General features: G+C 53.5%; 2 protein-coding genes and 1 non-coding gene across 17 annotated transcripts in view; 1 reads left to right on the plus strand and 2 right to left on the minus strand.

The window, feature by feature from the left end:
- Positions 1-3,035, plus strand: part of Csf3 (colony stimulating factor 3) — a 3,368-nt gene extending 333 nt beyond the window's left edge. Inside the window, exons 2-6 of one of the 3 annotated variants that reach the window (XM_087569991.1) lie at positions 205-693; positions 779-951; positions 1,265-1,372; positions 1,807-1,953; positions 2,201-3,035. In XM_087569991.1, the coding sequence (XP_087426117.1) occupies positions 585-693; positions 779-951; positions 1,265-1,372; positions 1,807-1,953; positions 2,201-2,359 (696 nt within the window). In that variant the 5' untranslated portion in view covers positions 205-584 and the 3' untranslated portion in view covers positions 2,360-3,035. Of the gene's footprint in view, positions 1-204; positions 694-778; positions 952-1,264; positions 1,373-1,806; positions 1,954-2,200 lie in introns of those variants that run through there. The other 2 variants (XM_087569992.1, NM_017104.2) reach the window with 2 other exon arrangements.
- A 1,005-nt stretch (positions 3,036-4,040) lies between these two features.
- The window catches only part of Med24 (mediator complex subunit 24), a 37,715-nt gene continuing 25,400 nt past the window's right edge, over positions 4,041-16,355 (minus strand). For 6 of the 13 annotated variants that reach the window (XM_087574080.1, XM_087574078.1, XM_087574076.1 and 3 more), the window contains 20 exons: positions 15,471-15,582; positions 15,225-15,375; positions 14,871-14,984; positions 14,347-14,394; positions 13,696-13,778; positions 13,354-13,440; positions 12,523-12,628; positions 11,880-12,022; positions 10,885-10,922; positions 10,408-10,490; positions 9,903-10,081; positions 9,685-9,784; positions 9,199-9,374; positions 7,155-7,419; positions 6,596-6,777; positions 6,333-6,423; positions 5,781-5,880; positions 4,969-5,049; positions 4,560-4,708; positions 4,041-4,457 (listed from right to left, as the gene is read on the minus strand). In XM_087574080.1, coding sequence (XP_087430206.1) covers positions 4,341-4,457; positions 4,560-4,708; positions 4,969-5,049; positions 5,781-5,880; positions 6,333-6,423; positions 6,596-6,777; positions 7,155-7,419; positions 9,199-9,374; positions 9,685-9,784; positions 9,903-10,081; positions 10,408-10,490; positions 10,885-10,922; positions 11,880-12,022; positions 12,523-12,628; positions 13,354-13,440; positions 13,696-13,778; positions 14,347-14,394; positions 14,871-14,984; positions 15,225-15,375; positions 15,471-15,582 — 2,405 coding nt within the window. In that variant the 3' untranslated portion in view covers positions 4,041-4,340. The remainder of the gene's footprint in view (positions 4,458-4,559; positions 4,709-4,968; positions 5,050-5,780; positions 5,881-6,332; positions 6,424-6,595; positions 6,778-7,154; positions 7,420-9,198; positions 9,375-9,684; positions 9,785-9,902; positions 10,082-10,407; positions 10,491-10,884; positions 10,923-11,879; positions 12,023-12,522; positions 12,629-13,353; positions 13,441-13,695; positions 13,779-14,346; positions 14,395-14,870; positions 14,985-15,224; positions 15,376-15,470; positions 15,583-16,355) is intronic. The other 7 variants (XM_087574085.1, XM_087574082.1, XM_087574081.1 and 4 more) reach the window with 3 other exon arrangements.
- Positions 10,619-10,722, minus strand: Snord124 (small nucleolar RNA, C/D box 124). The gene has a single exon (XR_015632428.1). It is a non-coding gene; the product is annotated as a small nucleolar RNA SNORD124 (small nucleolar RNA).

The raw sequence follows: 16,355 nt of genomic DNA on the forward strand, positions 1-16,355 counted from the left end.
CAGCCTGGGACAGAGTGGCTTGAATGCTGGATCATTTTGTTTTTATCCAAATGGGCGGGCGCAGACAGCAAGACCCTAGGTGCTGTGAAGGGCTCCTGGCACTACAGGAGGCAGCGGCCTTATGGGTACAAAATGAGAACAGGTTCTCTCTCTCTCTCTCTCTCTCTCTCTCTCTCTCTCTCTCTCTCTGAATGTTTGTCCCAGGTAGGGGGCTACCCAAGCAAGTCTGTCAGAGGATAGAGAGAAGGAGCAGTCCTGACCTCGGGGCCAGCCTCTTCCCCAGGGTCTGAGTTCCCTGCTGAACCCAAAGCAGCTCAGCCTTGTTGGACAATTCAGATCAAACACCCTGCAGCAACTCAGGCCTGGGTGTGGCTGGAAGAAAGGAAGAGAGTTTGAGGGGGGGACAAGACGTCAAGGAAGGAACAGAGATTCCCCGATTTCATAAAAACTTTCGCAAACAGCTTTTCCCCAACCCCCTGCATTGTCCTGGGCGATAGACAAATTTGCATAAATCCTGGGAAGTTATTACTAAGCCTGAGTTGCCCCAGCCCCAGGTAATTTCCTCCCGGGGCCTTGATGGGTTTATGTATAAAGGCCCCCTGGAACTGGGCCCTGGCAGAGCCCAGAGCTGTAGCCCAGATCACCCAGAATTCATGGCTCAACTTTCTGCTCAAGGACGCATGAAGCTGATGGGTGAGTGCCCTGGTTACCTGCTCTGGGTGTGGGACGGAGGGAGGCTGGAGTAACAAGTGCCTCAGACCCGTCTGTTTGCTTCCAGCCCTACAGCTGCTGCTGTGGCACAGTGCACTATGGTCAGGACAAGAGGCCATTCCCCTGCTCACCGTCAGCTCTCTGCCACCATCCCTGCCTTTGCCCCGAAGCTTTCTGCTTAAGTCCTTGGAGCAAGTGAGGAAGATTCAGGCCAGGAACACTGAACTGCTGGAGCAGCTGGTGAGTGGGGTTGCTCTAGGTGTGGAGGGAAGAACTTGGGAGGGGGCAGGCTAGGGACACACAGCAGTGACAGTGTTTGCCTAGTGTGCACAAGAGCCTGGATCGCACCCTCAGAATACTGATGGAAACATAACATGGGGCACAAAAGGGACAGGGAAGAAAGAGACAGCAGTGGGACTTCTGGATGAGACTGTCCTTAGGGTCACTAGGAAGGTAGGGAACTGAGACGTCAGGTGGATGAAGAAATCGGAGGACCAGAGCTGGACGAACAGCCTGGCCCAGGTGAGAGCCCTCAGTGTCCTTCCATCTATAGTGTGCCACCTACAAGCTGTGTCATCCGGAGGAGCTGGTGCTGTTTGGCCACTCTCTGGGTATCCCCAAGGCTTCCCTGAGCAGCTGCTCCAGCCAGGCCTTGCAGCAGGTGAGTATTTGGAAAAGGAGGAACAGGAGGAGGAAGAAGAGAAGGAGGAAGAGGAGGAGGAAGAGGAGGAGGAGGAAGAGGAGGAGGACCAGGAGGAGGAAGAGGAGGAGGAAGAGAAGGAGGAGGAGGAGGGTCAGGAGGAGGACCAGGAGGACCAGGAGGAAGAGGAGGGCCAGGAGGAGGAAGAGGAGGAGGAGGATCAGGAGGAGGAGGAAGAGGAAGAGGAGGATCAGGAGGACCAGGAGGAAGAGGAGGAGGGCCAGGAGGAGGAGGAAGAGGAGGAGGAGGATCAGGAGGAGGAAGAAGAGGAAGAGGAGGATCAGGAGGACTAGGAGGAGGACCAGGAGGAAGAGAAGGGATCACATCCTAGTATTTGTCTCCTGAAGAGAGGGGGTATCCCAAGGCCTGCTCCCTAACCCTCCTATTGTCCCCAGACAAAGTGCCTGAGCCAACTGCACAGCGGGCTCTTCCTCTACCAAGGTCTCCTGCAGGCCCTAGCAGGCATTTCCTCTGAGCTGGCCCCCACCTTGGATATGCTTCACCTGGATGTCGACAACTTTGCCACCACCATCTGGCAGCAGGTGAGCACCATCTGGAGGGGGTCACAGCAGCGTGCCTGGGCACCCTGGAGCCTCTCTCTTATTTCTAGAGGCCTGGGTATGGGAAGACACCCCTCGCCCCCTGCCCCACTTCCTTCAGGCTGAGAGACAGACTGGGTTGGAGTCTTGATTGTGCTGTTCATGAGCCCCACAGGCTAGCTTACCACCTTCCCAGCACTCCCTTGCCTGCAGGAAGGACTGATCCCTGACGTCATCTCCTCCCCCACAGATGGAAAGCCTCGGGGTGGCCCCTACTGTGCAGCCCACCCAGAGCACCATGCCAATCTTCACTTCTGCCTTCCAGCGTCGGGCAGGAGGAGTCCTGGTCACTTCATACCTGCAGAGCTTCCTGGAGACAGCTCACCACGCTCTGCACCACTTGGCCTAGGCCTGCGCAGAAAGCACTTTCCAGAAAGTTTATTTATCTCTATTTAATATTTATGTGTATTTAAGCCCACTATTTAAAGACAAACAAGAGAAAATGGAGCTCTAAGCTTCTAGATCCTTCTCTCCACTTCTGAGTTTTGTTCTCCTGCTTGGAGCAGAGAGAGAAGGCTCTTGTGTCCTCCTGTGGAGGGCAGGGAAGGAGATAGGTAAATACCGAGTATTGATTCCTGCCGCTGCTCCAGGCACCCCATTCTGTGGTGGTACCCAAGAAATCACATTGAGCCCTGCTGTGCTGAGGCACCTGTCTCAGGGGCCCAGGCAGCATCTGGTCTCCCTTCTGGGGGACAAGACATCCCTGTTTAATATTTAAACAGCAGTGTTCCCAAACTGGGTTCTTACATCCCTTGCTCTGGTCAACCAGGTTGTAGGTTTTCCTGACCCCGTAGGAATGAAGTCCCTAAAGAAACAGTGGCGGCCAGGTTTGGCCCTGGAATTGACCGGATTCTTTTTTAGGGCCTTGCTGGCCTAGAACTGGGAGTGTGGGAGGGAAAAGGCACAAGGAATCCTGTGGGGAGTGCGTGGCATAGAGGAAGGCTGACCTGTCTACCCTCCCTCTCGACCCCACTTGTCACTGTAACCAAGCTTGCGGATAATAAAGTGTGTGTGTGCCCAGTAAATGTTTTCCTTCTTGGGTTTGGCTAATGCCTGGCCAGGGGCTGGTGGGTGGCAGGAGAGACCAGATAGAGAAGGTACAGGGAAGAGGAAGCATGTTCTGGTGACCAGTTCTCTCGGTGCCACTCTGTATAGTCTTGAACTATGTCGTTGGGACCTGACACTAAAAGTGCCCACAGTGTCCCTGCCTCAAAGAAGCCACAGCTTCTTGGGAAAGAAAAAAAAAGTTGATGGATCATAAATCAGTGGGAGAGAGGAGGCCTGGGGCTGGGGACAGGCTGAGCTGCAGCCAGGGCATACTGAACAAGTGCAGGGGCCTGGTCTCTTCACCACCTATGACCAGCAGCCCTCTGCAAAGCTCCCCGCACCCTCCCTTAGACTGACACCATGCCTATTACAGACAGAAAGCCTACTTCATGTGACCACTGGGTCAGAACTAGGGTTCTGGGTCGCATGGCTTTCCCTCAGCAAGCTCCATCTCCCCACAATCTCGTGCTTGGCTCACTCCTGAGCTGAAGAAGCCCCGCAGAGTAGGGAAGCACACTTCAGCTCAAGGTCAGCTGCAGGCTCCCCTGTGGTTCAGGCTAACCTATCACTGCCCTCCACAAAACTGTCTCCTCCCTGCCTCCCTCCCCACCTCTTTCCTTCCCTCAGCCTCACAGGCCATGTCCCTGGACTGGCAGTCTACGGAGGACAGACAGTCCTCACCCTCAATCCCAAATAATCTTCTGGCAGGAACATACTCTGGGCCAGAGGGTAAAGTGTGACTTAAAGACCAAGGCATCCTGCCCTGCACAGTACAGGGCAGGGCCTTTCACAGAACGTCCCACTTTCAATGAGTCCACACCATTGCAGCAGGACTGTGAACAATGCCCCCAGCCTTCCTCACCTCCTCCTCCTCCTCCCCCCCTACCACAAGACTATGCCCACCCCCCACTATAGCACAGCAGACTGCAGGAAAGGACACTGTCCCCACACGAGCAACAGAGCCACAGAGCCACCAGCAGCACTTGATAGCCATAAGGATCTTTATTTACAGAGGAACCAAGGGGGGACTTCCCACTCATGGGTTATAAAAATAAACTTATATACACACTGTGGCCGTATACATTCCTCCTTGAAGTACAGCGACTGCTAGAATTGGGGTGACCACAGTCTTTGGGTGCTCGTTGAAAGGACAGAAATTACAAAAGCAACTGGGAGATGTGCAGGGCTATGGTAAGTCAGGGCACGAGAGGGGAACGTCTCACTCTCCCGGCTCCCTGTCTGGATCCTGGGCCTGGGGTTCGCTGTAGGCCACTCCGAGCTCCTCAGAGTGCCGCGATGGCTTTGGCAGCCACCTGCCGACCCAGGGGCAGGCTGAGGTCTGTGATGGCCAGAACAACCTTGGGGCTGGACATAGCAGACACCTTTACCAGTTCTGATACCTGCGCAGACAGACGAACACAGGTAGCTCCTGGGCATGACACCCAAAGAGGAGGATCCCTCCTTTCTCTGTGGGTCCCCCCTGCAGACACTGGGACACTCACGGTAGTGAAGGGCATGAACTGCAGAATGCTGCCCCTGCTGTCCTGCTCCAGGCAGTCCACACACTCCTCCATGAACCACTGCACAAACTGGGTGTGGGGGCCAGCGGTGCGTGAACCCAGGACGGAGGAAATGAGCAGGAACAGGTTGGCTGTGCAGAAAGGAACAGGACACACAGTTCTAGAGCAGGTCAGGCAGGAGAGGGAGGCAAGAGGCGGGGAATGCCAAAGGCAGCAGGCCTGGGTGGAAGGAAGATGCAGTAAAGGGGGCTGAATACCTTAGACAGACAGTAGTGAGGGGCAGGGCAGGGTGTGGAGGTGGAGCAGGATGCCCCTTCTGGGGGACTCAGCCCTGTCTCCGATGAGGGGCTTCTAGCTCAGTCTGCAGGTAGGTGCAGCTGGCAAGACTCACCCAGGACTCGGTTCAGAGGGTCCCTCATGTTGACTGTGTGGAGCTGGGAAGCTGAGAGGGAGCTATTCATGGAGCGGTCAGCTGTGGGATGGCAGGGAGGGTACCGTATCAGCTCTGACTCCAGGGGAACCTTACCTGTCCCCCTCCATTAGGGGAGTCTGGGGAGGAGGTGAGGGGAACCAGGCCTGCTGAGTACCATCAAAGACCACTCTGTGTGACTCAGGCTGCCTCTCTGCCTGCTCAGAGCTCATCTTACAGACAGATAGATCCACAGTCTGTTTGCTAAGGGCCTAGCTAAGGCCATAGGTCTCAGGTGGGCAACCTAACATCTTTCCTTTGCACAAGCATGTAGCTCGGACCCTGATCCCTACAAAGCTCCAGAGAAAGTTCTAGGTTCAGGAGAAATCTCTGGAAACAAGAAAAATTGGATGCCACACAAGAGTTTTTGGCAGAAAGGAGTCTGTCAGCAAGGAGAGGATGACATGGGCTGCCCTCTGAGTAGGAAGGCAGGAAGGCAGCCCCAGGTCACAGCCTGGCGGGGCCTGTACTCAGCCACAGGGCATGTCTCTGGGTTAGGAAGGAAGGGAGAGTGGGTGAGTCAGTGGTACAAGCTGTGTCAAGCTGGTGAACTCACTAAATGCCTCGCCACCCTCCCACCAGTGATAAGGGAGGAGGACCTGTGGGGTCAGAGCACCCACTAGGGACAGAGAAGTGCAAGCTCCTGCTCTGCCAGACGGCCATGAGCTGGGAGTCGAGGAAGCTCGTGAGGGAGGAGTGAGTCCTGGGCAGGCCCATGATCCCCAAGTGCTCACTAGGACTTGACAGGATGCTGGCATCATCCTCATTGGAGCTCAGGAGCCGCATAAGCTTTGAAGGCTGCATGTCCTCCACAGGGAAGAGGCTGATATAATCCTGGGGACAAGGAGTCACTGTCACACACTCGACTTCCTAAGTCTCCAGGAGCTGGAGAGGACTGGAGGGCAGATCTGACTGGAGAAGTGAGCTTCCTACAGTCCTTGGCCAGCGTTACCAGTGGTGACCCTTCCCATACCCCAATCTCTGCCCAGTGAGCAGAAAAGGATCCTCATCAAGGATACTCAGAGGACCACTCAAGCCACTCCTCTAGACCCTGACCAATCAGACAGGCCCACACACAGATGACCTTAGCCCCAACCTCTGGCTGGGAGAGCACCTCTGCTTTAAGCGATCAGAAAATGTTTGCTGGGTTGGGGATTTAGCTCAGTGGTAGAGCGCTTGCCTAGCAAGCGCAAGGCCCTGAGTTCAGTCCCAGCTCCGGAAAAAAAAAAAGAAAAAAAGAAAATGTTTGCTGAATAAACACATGACCAAGTCAGCAGCAGGCCTACCTCTATGTCTTCTCTGTGCCTCTTCTTCTGGCGTGAGGATGCCTGTCCCTTGTGGGAAGAGTAAGAACTCAGGGCACACCAAACGGCTAGCCTAGCAAAGGTTCCAGGAAAAGGCATAGTTAAGTCGGTCCCAGAAGAAGCTACATGTTCACAGTGAAGGAGCCCCTTCTGTCCCTCACTCCCACCCAGATCCTGGGTGACACCAGACTGAATCTGGATGCTAGATGCTTGGGGCTCAAGAAAAGCTCTGGAGAGAATCCTACTTGGCTAGTGCGGTGCCAGGAGGGTCCATGAGGCTGTGCCACTTGGAGGAGTCAGTAAGCAGCCCAGGCAGGATGTGGCCCAGCAGAACCAGGGTCACTTGTTGCATGTCCAGACAGAAGATGGAGTACAATAGTTGAACTGCCCTTAGCGTGTGCTCCTTGCGAGTCTCCTTCAGCAGTTCCTGAGAGGCAGGCGAGTGGCTCCTGAGGTGCTGCCTGGACCCTAGGATTCTGATGCTCTAACCACCTCAGCAGCCAAAGGTGCTATTCAACCCTAACTCCCAAGGTGCTTCTCTGAGGTGAAGCCCTATCTCCCCAGGAGACCACCCAGCTTCTAGCAATCTCTCAAAGAAGCCTGGCCTATCCCAGACAATGATGTCTCCTGTCCCTGTCCACCTGGCTTGTCCACATACACCCCAGCCCAGCCTATCCCAGCTGATGACATCTCCTCCCCCTGTCCAGCTGGCTGTCCACATGCACCCCAGCCCGGTCTATCCCAACCGATGATGTCTACTGCCCTTATCTATATGGCTGTCCACATGTACCCCAGCCCTAGTACCTTAATCAGGTTGTTGCAGAACCAGTAGACGCCACCCATGTGCAGCAGGGTGTCAAGGATGTGAATGGAGCGGCTGTCCACCCAGCCCTTCTCCAGTACCTTGGCAAAGATGTCTGTCAGTACCTCCTTGATGGGACGCTTGGGAGGAAGCAGGTTCCAGTAGGGCATTGTGTCCACGCCCGTGGATGGAAACTTGATCTGCGTGGCTGTCTGCTGTAGCACGTCCGCACACATGTGTTCCAAGATTGAGTTCATAATCACCACCCTAGGGGAGCAGGGAGGGTACATGCAGGCATTACCCCTGGGTTGGGTTACGGAAACATGGCTGAGGAATTAGACCCATAGTATGCTGGGGAGGACAATACAGTTCACTCCTGGCGAGGAGCTCACTTGCCAGGCCTGAAGCCTAGGAGAGGCACAGACCAGGATTTTCTTCTCTTGCAGATTCCATCAATCCACTCAGATTTTCTGTTTCTCCTCCCCTCAACATCCCCATCCCCTTGTCCCCTCCCCCAGGCCTGAGCACTGCCAAATCAGGGTCATAAATAAACACAATCACTTCCACTTAAGCTGAGCACTTGGGGGAGGGGGTCCGACCCAGCCCTGGCACCCTCCCAAAGTAAACTGTAACTTCCAGGAGAGGCCTTTAGGCTGCCCCATGAGACTCTTCCCGGCCCTGGGCAGCTGGGCAAAATGTGCACGGCCTGGAATCCTCTTGGGAACATCTGGGCTGCAAACACAGCTGGGGTCTGAGTACTAACTGCTGGGATGTCAGGGTGCAGAGAGTGCAACCTTGACTTTCAGAGCCCCTCTGTGCCCGTGTGCTAATGTGTGTGTGTGTGTACGTGTGTATTTGTGTGTGTGCGCGCGTGCGTGCGTGCATGCGTGTGTGTGTGTTATAGTGTGTGTGTGTGTGTGTGTGTGTTATACACACTTAATTTGGATGATGTCCCACAGGCAGGGGAGTGCAGATAAGAGTGTACAGAGCCTCCCCAAACTTTGCTTGGGCTGTTTCCATATGTCCCTCAGAAAGCATCTTCAGCAGCTGCCCTGCAAGCCAGCCCAGCCCCACATACACAGCAACTCTCTCCAAGTCCCCTTGAGGGGCACGGATATGCAATGTTACTCAGCCTTAAAAGGAAGGAAATCCTGTCACATGCCAGAGTATGAATGAATTTTGAGGAAATTATGCTGAGTAAAGTCAGTCAGTCATGAAAAAGCAGGTATTACGTAATTCTAGTTATACGAAGTATCTAGTGTAGTTGCTCAGAGGGACAGACAGCAGCACGGTAGCTGCCGGGAACCCAGAAGGGGGGGTAGACAGTTGCTTATTGGCTAAAAGGCTCGGATACACAAGATGAAAATGTCTGGAGATCTGTGTCACAACCCACATCCTGAGTGACACACAAACACAGTTGAAATGGCAAATTTTCTATTATGTGCTTCACGCCACATTTAAAAACCAACAGCCCAACAACCTAACAGTTGGGGGGAATGAACGGACACCACCAGCCCGTGTGGCGGAAGTCCCTCAAGAGCCAGTACTTGAAATGGTCACCAGGACAGCTGGGGGTGGGGGAGGGCAGCTATAAAAACTGCAGATGCCTCAGAGTTCCTCGACAGTGACACAGCCATATAATCCCTTTGCTCTTCTGCCTCAGCTGGTTCTCTACAACTTGGAGTCTTTGAGGACAGAAGCCAAGCTGTCTGGGGTCCATATTTCCCACTCATGGACTGCAGGGTTAAAACCCTCTCGATCCAGAGAGACACCAACTACCTGCTGTGCCAGTTGAATGAGTGTGTGACAAAGAATGTGAGGGAGTGGTAGGGAAGGGAAGCCGTAAGCCGAGAGGGAAAGGAGAGTCCAGCCACCCTAACTGGGCACGGCCTGGGCAGCACAGCAAGGTGGGCTGTCAGAGCCTGGATGGAGGAGGAAGTGGTGGGTGAGCGGCTCCCTGGGAAGGGGAGGGCCGCTTGTTCCTGGTGGTGCTGACTCCTCACCACGCACCTGCAGGGGCCAGGAGGGCCAGGCCAGGTTACTGACCTCTCATTGTAGAACTGCAGCGTGTTCTCACTGTACAATGGCCCTGCCAACTGGCGGATCATCTGCAGTGACTTCTCACGCTCATCCAGCCCCAGCATCCGGACGTGGGCCACAAGCCAAGCCACAGCACACACTGCCAGACTGCATACCTTTCCCTTGATATTATCGGTGATTTTCTGTGGGGAGGAAAAGGGAATGACTTGGGGAACTCTCTCGCTCTCCCTAGCCATGACTCCCACGGCCTCTGGGGGGAGCTGGGGGGGGGGGGTCACAGGTGGCATCCCGAGTACATTTCACACCTTTGCAACACAAATTTGATTTTCTCAAGGACAGCTGGGAGGGATGAAGTGGTTAAGAGGGGGACACTGTGGGAGACTAATACCAGAACACGACTCCAGCTTGAGGGTTTGTGTGTATGCACAATGACAAGCTCTCAATGACAGCCCTGTGTCTCAGGCAGAGAGGCTCAAGTAATGGTGGAGCTACCTGGATGGACTCGAAGGCCAGAACCCCATTCTCCCAAGCGTTGAGGATTTCCAAAATGGCTGCTGAGATGCTCAGGCAGGCTTCATGCCACTTCATCTGCCTACAGAGAAGATTAGGGATAGGAGAACCACCATGGCAAGGGAGTGTGAGATGGGATTAGGGGAGAGGGTCTCGGAATGCCCCCACTACTACCCAAGGTCAGGACCTAGACCACTGACACTAGCTTCATCTCTGAGGAGTTGTTGAGTAAGGCCACCAAGGACTCGACTTTGGTGGAGTCAGGCCGGAAGCAGGGGTGGTCAGGGTTCAAAATCTTGCCCTCCTCAGGCATGCAGGTCTGCATCCAGGTCTCAAAGAAGGGGACTTCTTCTCCTGAGCTTGACTCGGAGAGAATCACCTGGAAAAGACAGCACCAGCTGAGAGAAGAGGGCATGGCGCCTGCCAGAGCCCAAGAACAGACTCTACTGCCATTCCCTTTCCTCGGACAAATCTAAATCTGTCCAGGGGAATCAGACAGGGAGTTGTGCTGCCACCTAGTGGTCAGCATGAATGTGTCGCTAGAGGACCTGGGACGCTGGGCACCTGTTGACTGGGAAGCCAACAGAACTGGCTGGCTTGGGAGATCAGCAGGGGCAGGGGTGAGTAAGGGAGTTCCTGGCAGTTTCCTTCCTCTTTGTCCCACTCACTTGGGGCCTCTTCCTGTCACCAGCTCTCATCACTTACCTCTGAGCCATAGGTCTGGGCCACGTGGCATAGCATGAGGAAGGAGATGTCAAAGAGCAAGGCACGAACTGAGGCTGTTTTTGCTGTGGGAAAGACAAGGACGCCAAGCTCAGCCCAGGGCAGAGGCCCCAAGCCCTGTGTAGATCAGGAGTGCCAGGGATTGAAGGCCTCACGCACAGTAGCAAGTGTGGAGGCTACACCCCAGCTCAGGACTTTCTGAAGGAAGGTCAGGGACCAAGTGGTTCCTTCAAAGCTCTGAGGCTCAGAATCCTTTTCTTGGGTCTTAGTAAAAACATCATCCCTTCCTTGAAATCCACAATTTCTAGAATGCAAACCGGTCTAAAATGGTCCAACTTGGAGAAGGGCAAAGGGGTGGTTGTGGCAGAGCCCCTTCCCAGCATCGCCCTCACCCCCGGAATGAGCAGGCAGTCCTCCCTCTCCTCCCTCCTCAGGTATCTGCAGATAGCACAAACTTACTGCTCTCTCCGCTGCCATGGGTAGTGAACTCATTCAGACTGCAGGGACAGAGACAGGTGAGATCAAGCAGAGCAGGAGCTGAGCTGAGCTACAGGAGGGGGTGGGGTGCGGGCAGGAGGGGGCTACACATTCAGGGGGGTGGTCCCTAGAGCCTGAACTATAAACTAAGTATGAACGAGTATTATAACTACAGAAATAAATCACTATTATTAAAAGAACATGGTGCCTCACATCTACATCCCAAGACAGAAGAGTCTAACACATGGTGTGTCAGAGGACAGCTCGGACTACACAGTGAGCCCCAAAGACTTATAAGGAACCATGTTCCACATGTAAAATTCCTGGTAACCTGCGAAACTCCAGGTAAGCCCCCAAAAGCTGCAGAATTTAAGAACCCATTAATAGCCAGGCCGTGGTCATGCATGCCTCTGGGGGCAGAGTGAGGCAGATCTAGGAGTTTGATGCTAGCCTGGTCTACAAAGTGAGTTCCAGGATAGCCAGGGTTGTTACACAGTACAAAACAAAAAACAAAAAGGACCCCATGAGCTAGATAGAGTCGGCTACACGAGACCCTATGTCCAAAGTCAATATCCAGACCAAGGAATTCTCCCATGCCCACTGTTCAATATCTCATTTTAAAAATGTATTTATCTTTTATTTTTATGTATTAAGTATGTCTGTGTTAGTTATGCATCTCATATGTCTACAAGATTCTGCACAGGGAGGGCAATGGATCCTCTGAGACTGGAGTTACAAACAACTGTGAGCTGAATGTAGGTCCTGAGCCATCTCTCTACCCTTGCACGCACCCTGTCCCCCTGAACTGTCATCATCTTAGCAAGCATCTTCATCCACCTTCAGTGAACCCTTCTGTCATGGTTTCTAGTTAGGATGCTCTGCCCTGGTCTGTATACCTCAATGGGAGACCCGCATCTAGTTATCTCCCCTCTCCAAACTGGACATCCCATCGCACAGCAGGGCATAGCTCTACTCACTTGATGAATTTCCGGGCAAAGGATTTAAGCTTCCCAGTGGCAGCAGCAGCAGCCAACAGCAAGTCCAGGCTCTTCCCAGACAGCATGTGTCCCAGGACCCCGAGCAACCCCTCCGGGGACTTGGAGTGATCCGCATCCATTGTCTGGGGCAGGACAAGAGGCCAGGGAAGGACACTGATGACCCCAGACAGCCTAAACACATTCCTCTCTGCCTGTGTCCACTGGCTGGCCCACAGCACCTTCAAACAACCTGCCACTTCCTGCTCTGACAGAAAGATGATCACTGCTAACACTCTCCCTACTCTGTAAGCCTTGTGCTCAACTACACAGGTGTGGCGGGGTGCAGGGGCAGGGCGTGAGGGGTGAGCGGTGAAGTGGGGGACAGGATCTGGCTGGGAGCTTCCCTTCTATGCCTTCATGGGTAGTGTCTGGAGAGGCTCCAGCCACATCATCTAGCGCACAGCGGGAGAGCAACCAATGTCAGCTTTCAGTGGTAGCTACCTTTGCCTCCCTGGTTGTTCCACTCCCCAAACAGCTCTCCACAGAGAGCCAGAGAGGTCTGTGGGCCCTGTTCATTTATCTGGAAACAGGAAAGCAAAAGAAGAAAGGAGTGCACAGCGGCACAGGCAGGGCGCACGCGCACCTTGAGAATGTTTGTAACAGTGGGCTCTGCCCGCAGGATCAGTCCAGGATTAGGCTGGATGTTAGCATTTTCTGATGATTTTAGCTGGGGGTCCCGATCTGCTGTGCTATGGTCATAAACCAGAGAAGAAAACAGAAACGAAGATTATTTCCTTTTTGGAGACAGGTCTCATATTGTCTCAGGCTGGCCTTAAACTCAAGGTCGTTCTCCTGTTTCAGCCTCTCGAGGTTGGAGTTACAGCTGTAAACTACCTCACTCATACTTGGCTAGGAAAATCCTGATACAGTCTCTAATACATTGTGTGTGGTGGCCTGCACTCTAATCAAATCTTAAATCATTCAAGTGGCAGAAGCAGGCAGACCTCTGTGAATGAGGCTAGCCAAAGCTACATAGTGAGACTCCTGTTTTTAAGAAAAAAAATTCTCTAATTCAACTCCAGAAACAAAGGTAGAAGTTTATGCGTGAACCTGTGCTCAACATTACCATCATCTCAATTTGTCAGTATCATTACCCACATTCTGAGTTCAGTTAAGATTAAAGGAAGATGGGGGTTGAGGATTTAGCTCAGTAGTAGAGCACTTGCCTAGCAAGCGCAAGGCCCTGGGTTCAGTCCTCAGCTCCAAAAAAAAAAAAAAAAAAAAAAAAAAAAAGATTAAAGGAAGATGTAAGACTTTCTCTTCGGCCTTTGCTCACAAAGGAGGACGGGTCAAAGAGCAGCTCTCTAGACCCAGAAGGCATCAGCCACTTGCAACTCAGACCTTAAAGAGGAAGGGAAAGGCACTAGGAACCAGTCTGGCAAGAGGGAGGCCACCCGAGGGGCTCACAACGTACCGCTTGCTCACAAGGCTGGCAAAGCTGGCCTCAGACAGAAGCCCCTGCTTGTTGCACTCCTGGAGGAGGAAGTTCGTGCAGTCACAACTGTGAAGGAAAGCCAGAGGATCCAAGTGAGAGGAGAGTTGGATCACAGGGTATCTGTCCGGTCTCCTCTCTCCTTCAGGGTGACGAAAACCTCAGGTACCCAAAGGTAGAAGTGCTCTGGGTACTTGGCAACTATGAGCCTACTGCCTCCTGCCTCTGCCAAGTGGGAGAGTCCAACAGGAAGAAAGAGTTCCCAATGCTCATCTAACACGGTGAGCAGGGAAGGACTCAGAACACTTTCCAGGGAGCTCGTACTTGCAGCGCTGGTCAGCTTTGTCCAACAAGGGTGTGAGCTTCAACAGGAACTCAAAAGCACAGTTGACATCCTCAGTGAAGTCCTAAAAAGAATCAGAAACTGCCACCTGGGTTCTACATCCCAGGGCCCCACAGCCCAAAGGGCCGGGTTACAAGGACACCTTGCTTGGTAAGAGAGAAAGCTGGCTGTGACCCCTACCAGCCCCCAGTGACTAGGTAGGAGGTGCTGGAGGCCCCACGCTCTCCATGTGGTTACTCTGGCCAAATCACCACAAGCAGTCTTTCTGCTGGGTGGATGGGAGCCACCATCTTTACCTGGGTGTATATGCAAGGACATACCCAGGTGTTCACAGGTCCACACAGCCTCCTCTGGGCACAAGAACATGTCACCACAGAGCTACAGCCCAAAAGACCCACCCTTAGCACACACCCTTAGTCCAAGACTCGGGAGGCAGAACCAGGTGATCTCTGAGTTCGAGGCCAGTCTGGTGTACAGAGTGAGTTCCAGAACAGCCAGGGCTACACAGAGAAACCCTGCCTCATAAAAACAAAAACAAACAAACGAAAAAAAAAAGAAAGGAAAGAGAGACCAGGACAAGGACTTGTCTACCTTCCTCTGCTTCCATGACCCTCACCCAGGCTCCAACTCACCTTGTCTCCATGAAAATATTTCTTCAATTTCACCAAAACCTGTGGAATCTAGGACACGAGGGAGAAGAGAGGAAAATCAAGGACCTTTTTCTCTTTCACTTACCCCAGAAGACTGTGCATTCCCTACTGTGGGCACTGAGGTAGGAAGGCTCTTCTGGCTTGGACGGTACTCTCTGAATGACCTGTAAGCCTACACACAGGGACCCGAGCACCCGATGCCTCTGGCCTATAGGACATGGCCCCCCCACTTCTGCTGCCCCCAAATCCTAACAACAAAATTGGAAGCAAGGTTCAGAGCCACCTCCCCGGCTCTCTTAAGTGACCGGAACCAACCTGGCTAAGGACAGGCTAAACAAGCAGCCAAGACTCAGAGACAATGACCAGCTAAGCTTGTGCTAGAGACTCAGAGGTTGGACTAGGTGCCAGGAGGGGACACACAGGGCAAAGATCCAGCACACTGCTCTTCTCCTGAACGCTGTCCCCCTTCCTGGGTCTTCCTTGCCACCATATCACCAAATAGATACCTTGAGATAGGTGAAAGCCGTCCACTTCAGCTCCTGCGTACCTTCAGGGGACTCAATGAGTCCCACAAAGCAAGCTTTCCAGATCTCAAGGACAAAGAGAGGTGTGGGGATATGCTGTGGGAAATCCAAGGGGGTGGTGTAAGAGGTCCCTCCCCTTCCGCAGGCTCCAAGGACCAGGTTGGGTTTGTGACTACACAGCAGGGCTCCAGTTCAGACCCAAGATCTGGAGGACAAAACTGTGTACAACTGGCATCTGTGGTCCACTAGGGGATCAAGAGGAAATTTCTATTCCTCTGGAGTACCAGCCTCCTCCCTCTTCCCCCATGGCCGCCCACCCTGCTTGGCCACGCCCACCTGCATGCGCTTCACCATCATCAGCTGCTCCACCAGGGGCTGCATCTCGCCTGTCAGGTTCATGGTGCCCTCAAGCAGGATGAGTGCATGGATGGTGGGGAAGCCAGTCTTGTGCAGCTGCTCCGAGTGCACAGACAGCATGGTGGGGATGCTGAGGAGAGACGCATGGGGACAGTGTCGGGGACTGAAGAGACAGAGGGACAACACACCTCGGACCCACCTTCCCGTCTCGGGCAGAAACCTAACCTCCTGATGAGTGTGCCACAATGCTCGGCCTGGCTCCGGAGTTGGGGGTTGCTGAGGTTGGCCAGGATCTCCCCGAGTTTTAGAAGACAATGCTCAATGGCAGTCCAGGAGGCTGGGAGAGAAAAAGCAAGGCAGAAGCATGCTGGGAAGGAGACTCGGGCACAGCCCACACTCCATGACTGTGGTGTTTGCTGGCTGTGAAAGCACACAGCAAGAAACCTCCGAGGATGAGGAGGCAGAGTCCTGAGGGGAGCATGCTTCTGTAAGGGGAGTAGGCGCCATGGGACAAAGACCCCTAGAAACCATACAGAGGGCCTGACTTCCAGTGACCACACACAACTGACACACAAGCAGTGGGAACAGGCACAGGGTGGGTGTAGCATCCAGTGGCCGAGCGGGGACAGTCACTTCTACTCTAGGCAACCTAGTTCCAAATGCCTTGCCAACACGGCTTCCGAGTTCCTGCTGTTTTAAAGCTCACCCAGCTGGGTGAGCCCACTGGCCTCTCTCTTAAATGGCCACACTCGTGGCCTACAGCACATATTAGTATTTAATTACTAGTCACTTATCCTAGTTACAAGCCCCACGGGTCAAATGATGAATGACGGCACCAGCTAGCCAATTAACCTCCACGTAGCACAGGGACAAGAGAAAGACAACCGAGACCTGAGATCCATCAAAATGAAGCGTTCACCTACTTTCCTACCAATAACACTTATCAAGTGCCAGGAAGGCAAGGCACTGCCAACACTAACAAGAAAACAGATGAAGAAAAACTGTCAGCACAGCCCATTTTGACACAGTGATCAGCCTCTTTCTGGACTTTTGCCAGAGACACTAATCCCCTAACAACATCTCCACTGAGCCCTGAAGACCTGGGTGCCA

Source organism: Rattus norvegicus, chromosome 10 (assembly GCF_021556685.1).
Source record: "Rattus norvegicus strain SHRSP/BbbUtx chromosome 10, alternate assembly SHRSP_T2T, whole genome shotgun sequence".
Classification (NCBI taxonomy): domain Eukaryota; kingdom Metazoa; phylum Chordata; class Mammalia; order Rodentia; family Muridae; genus Rattus; species Rattus norvegicus.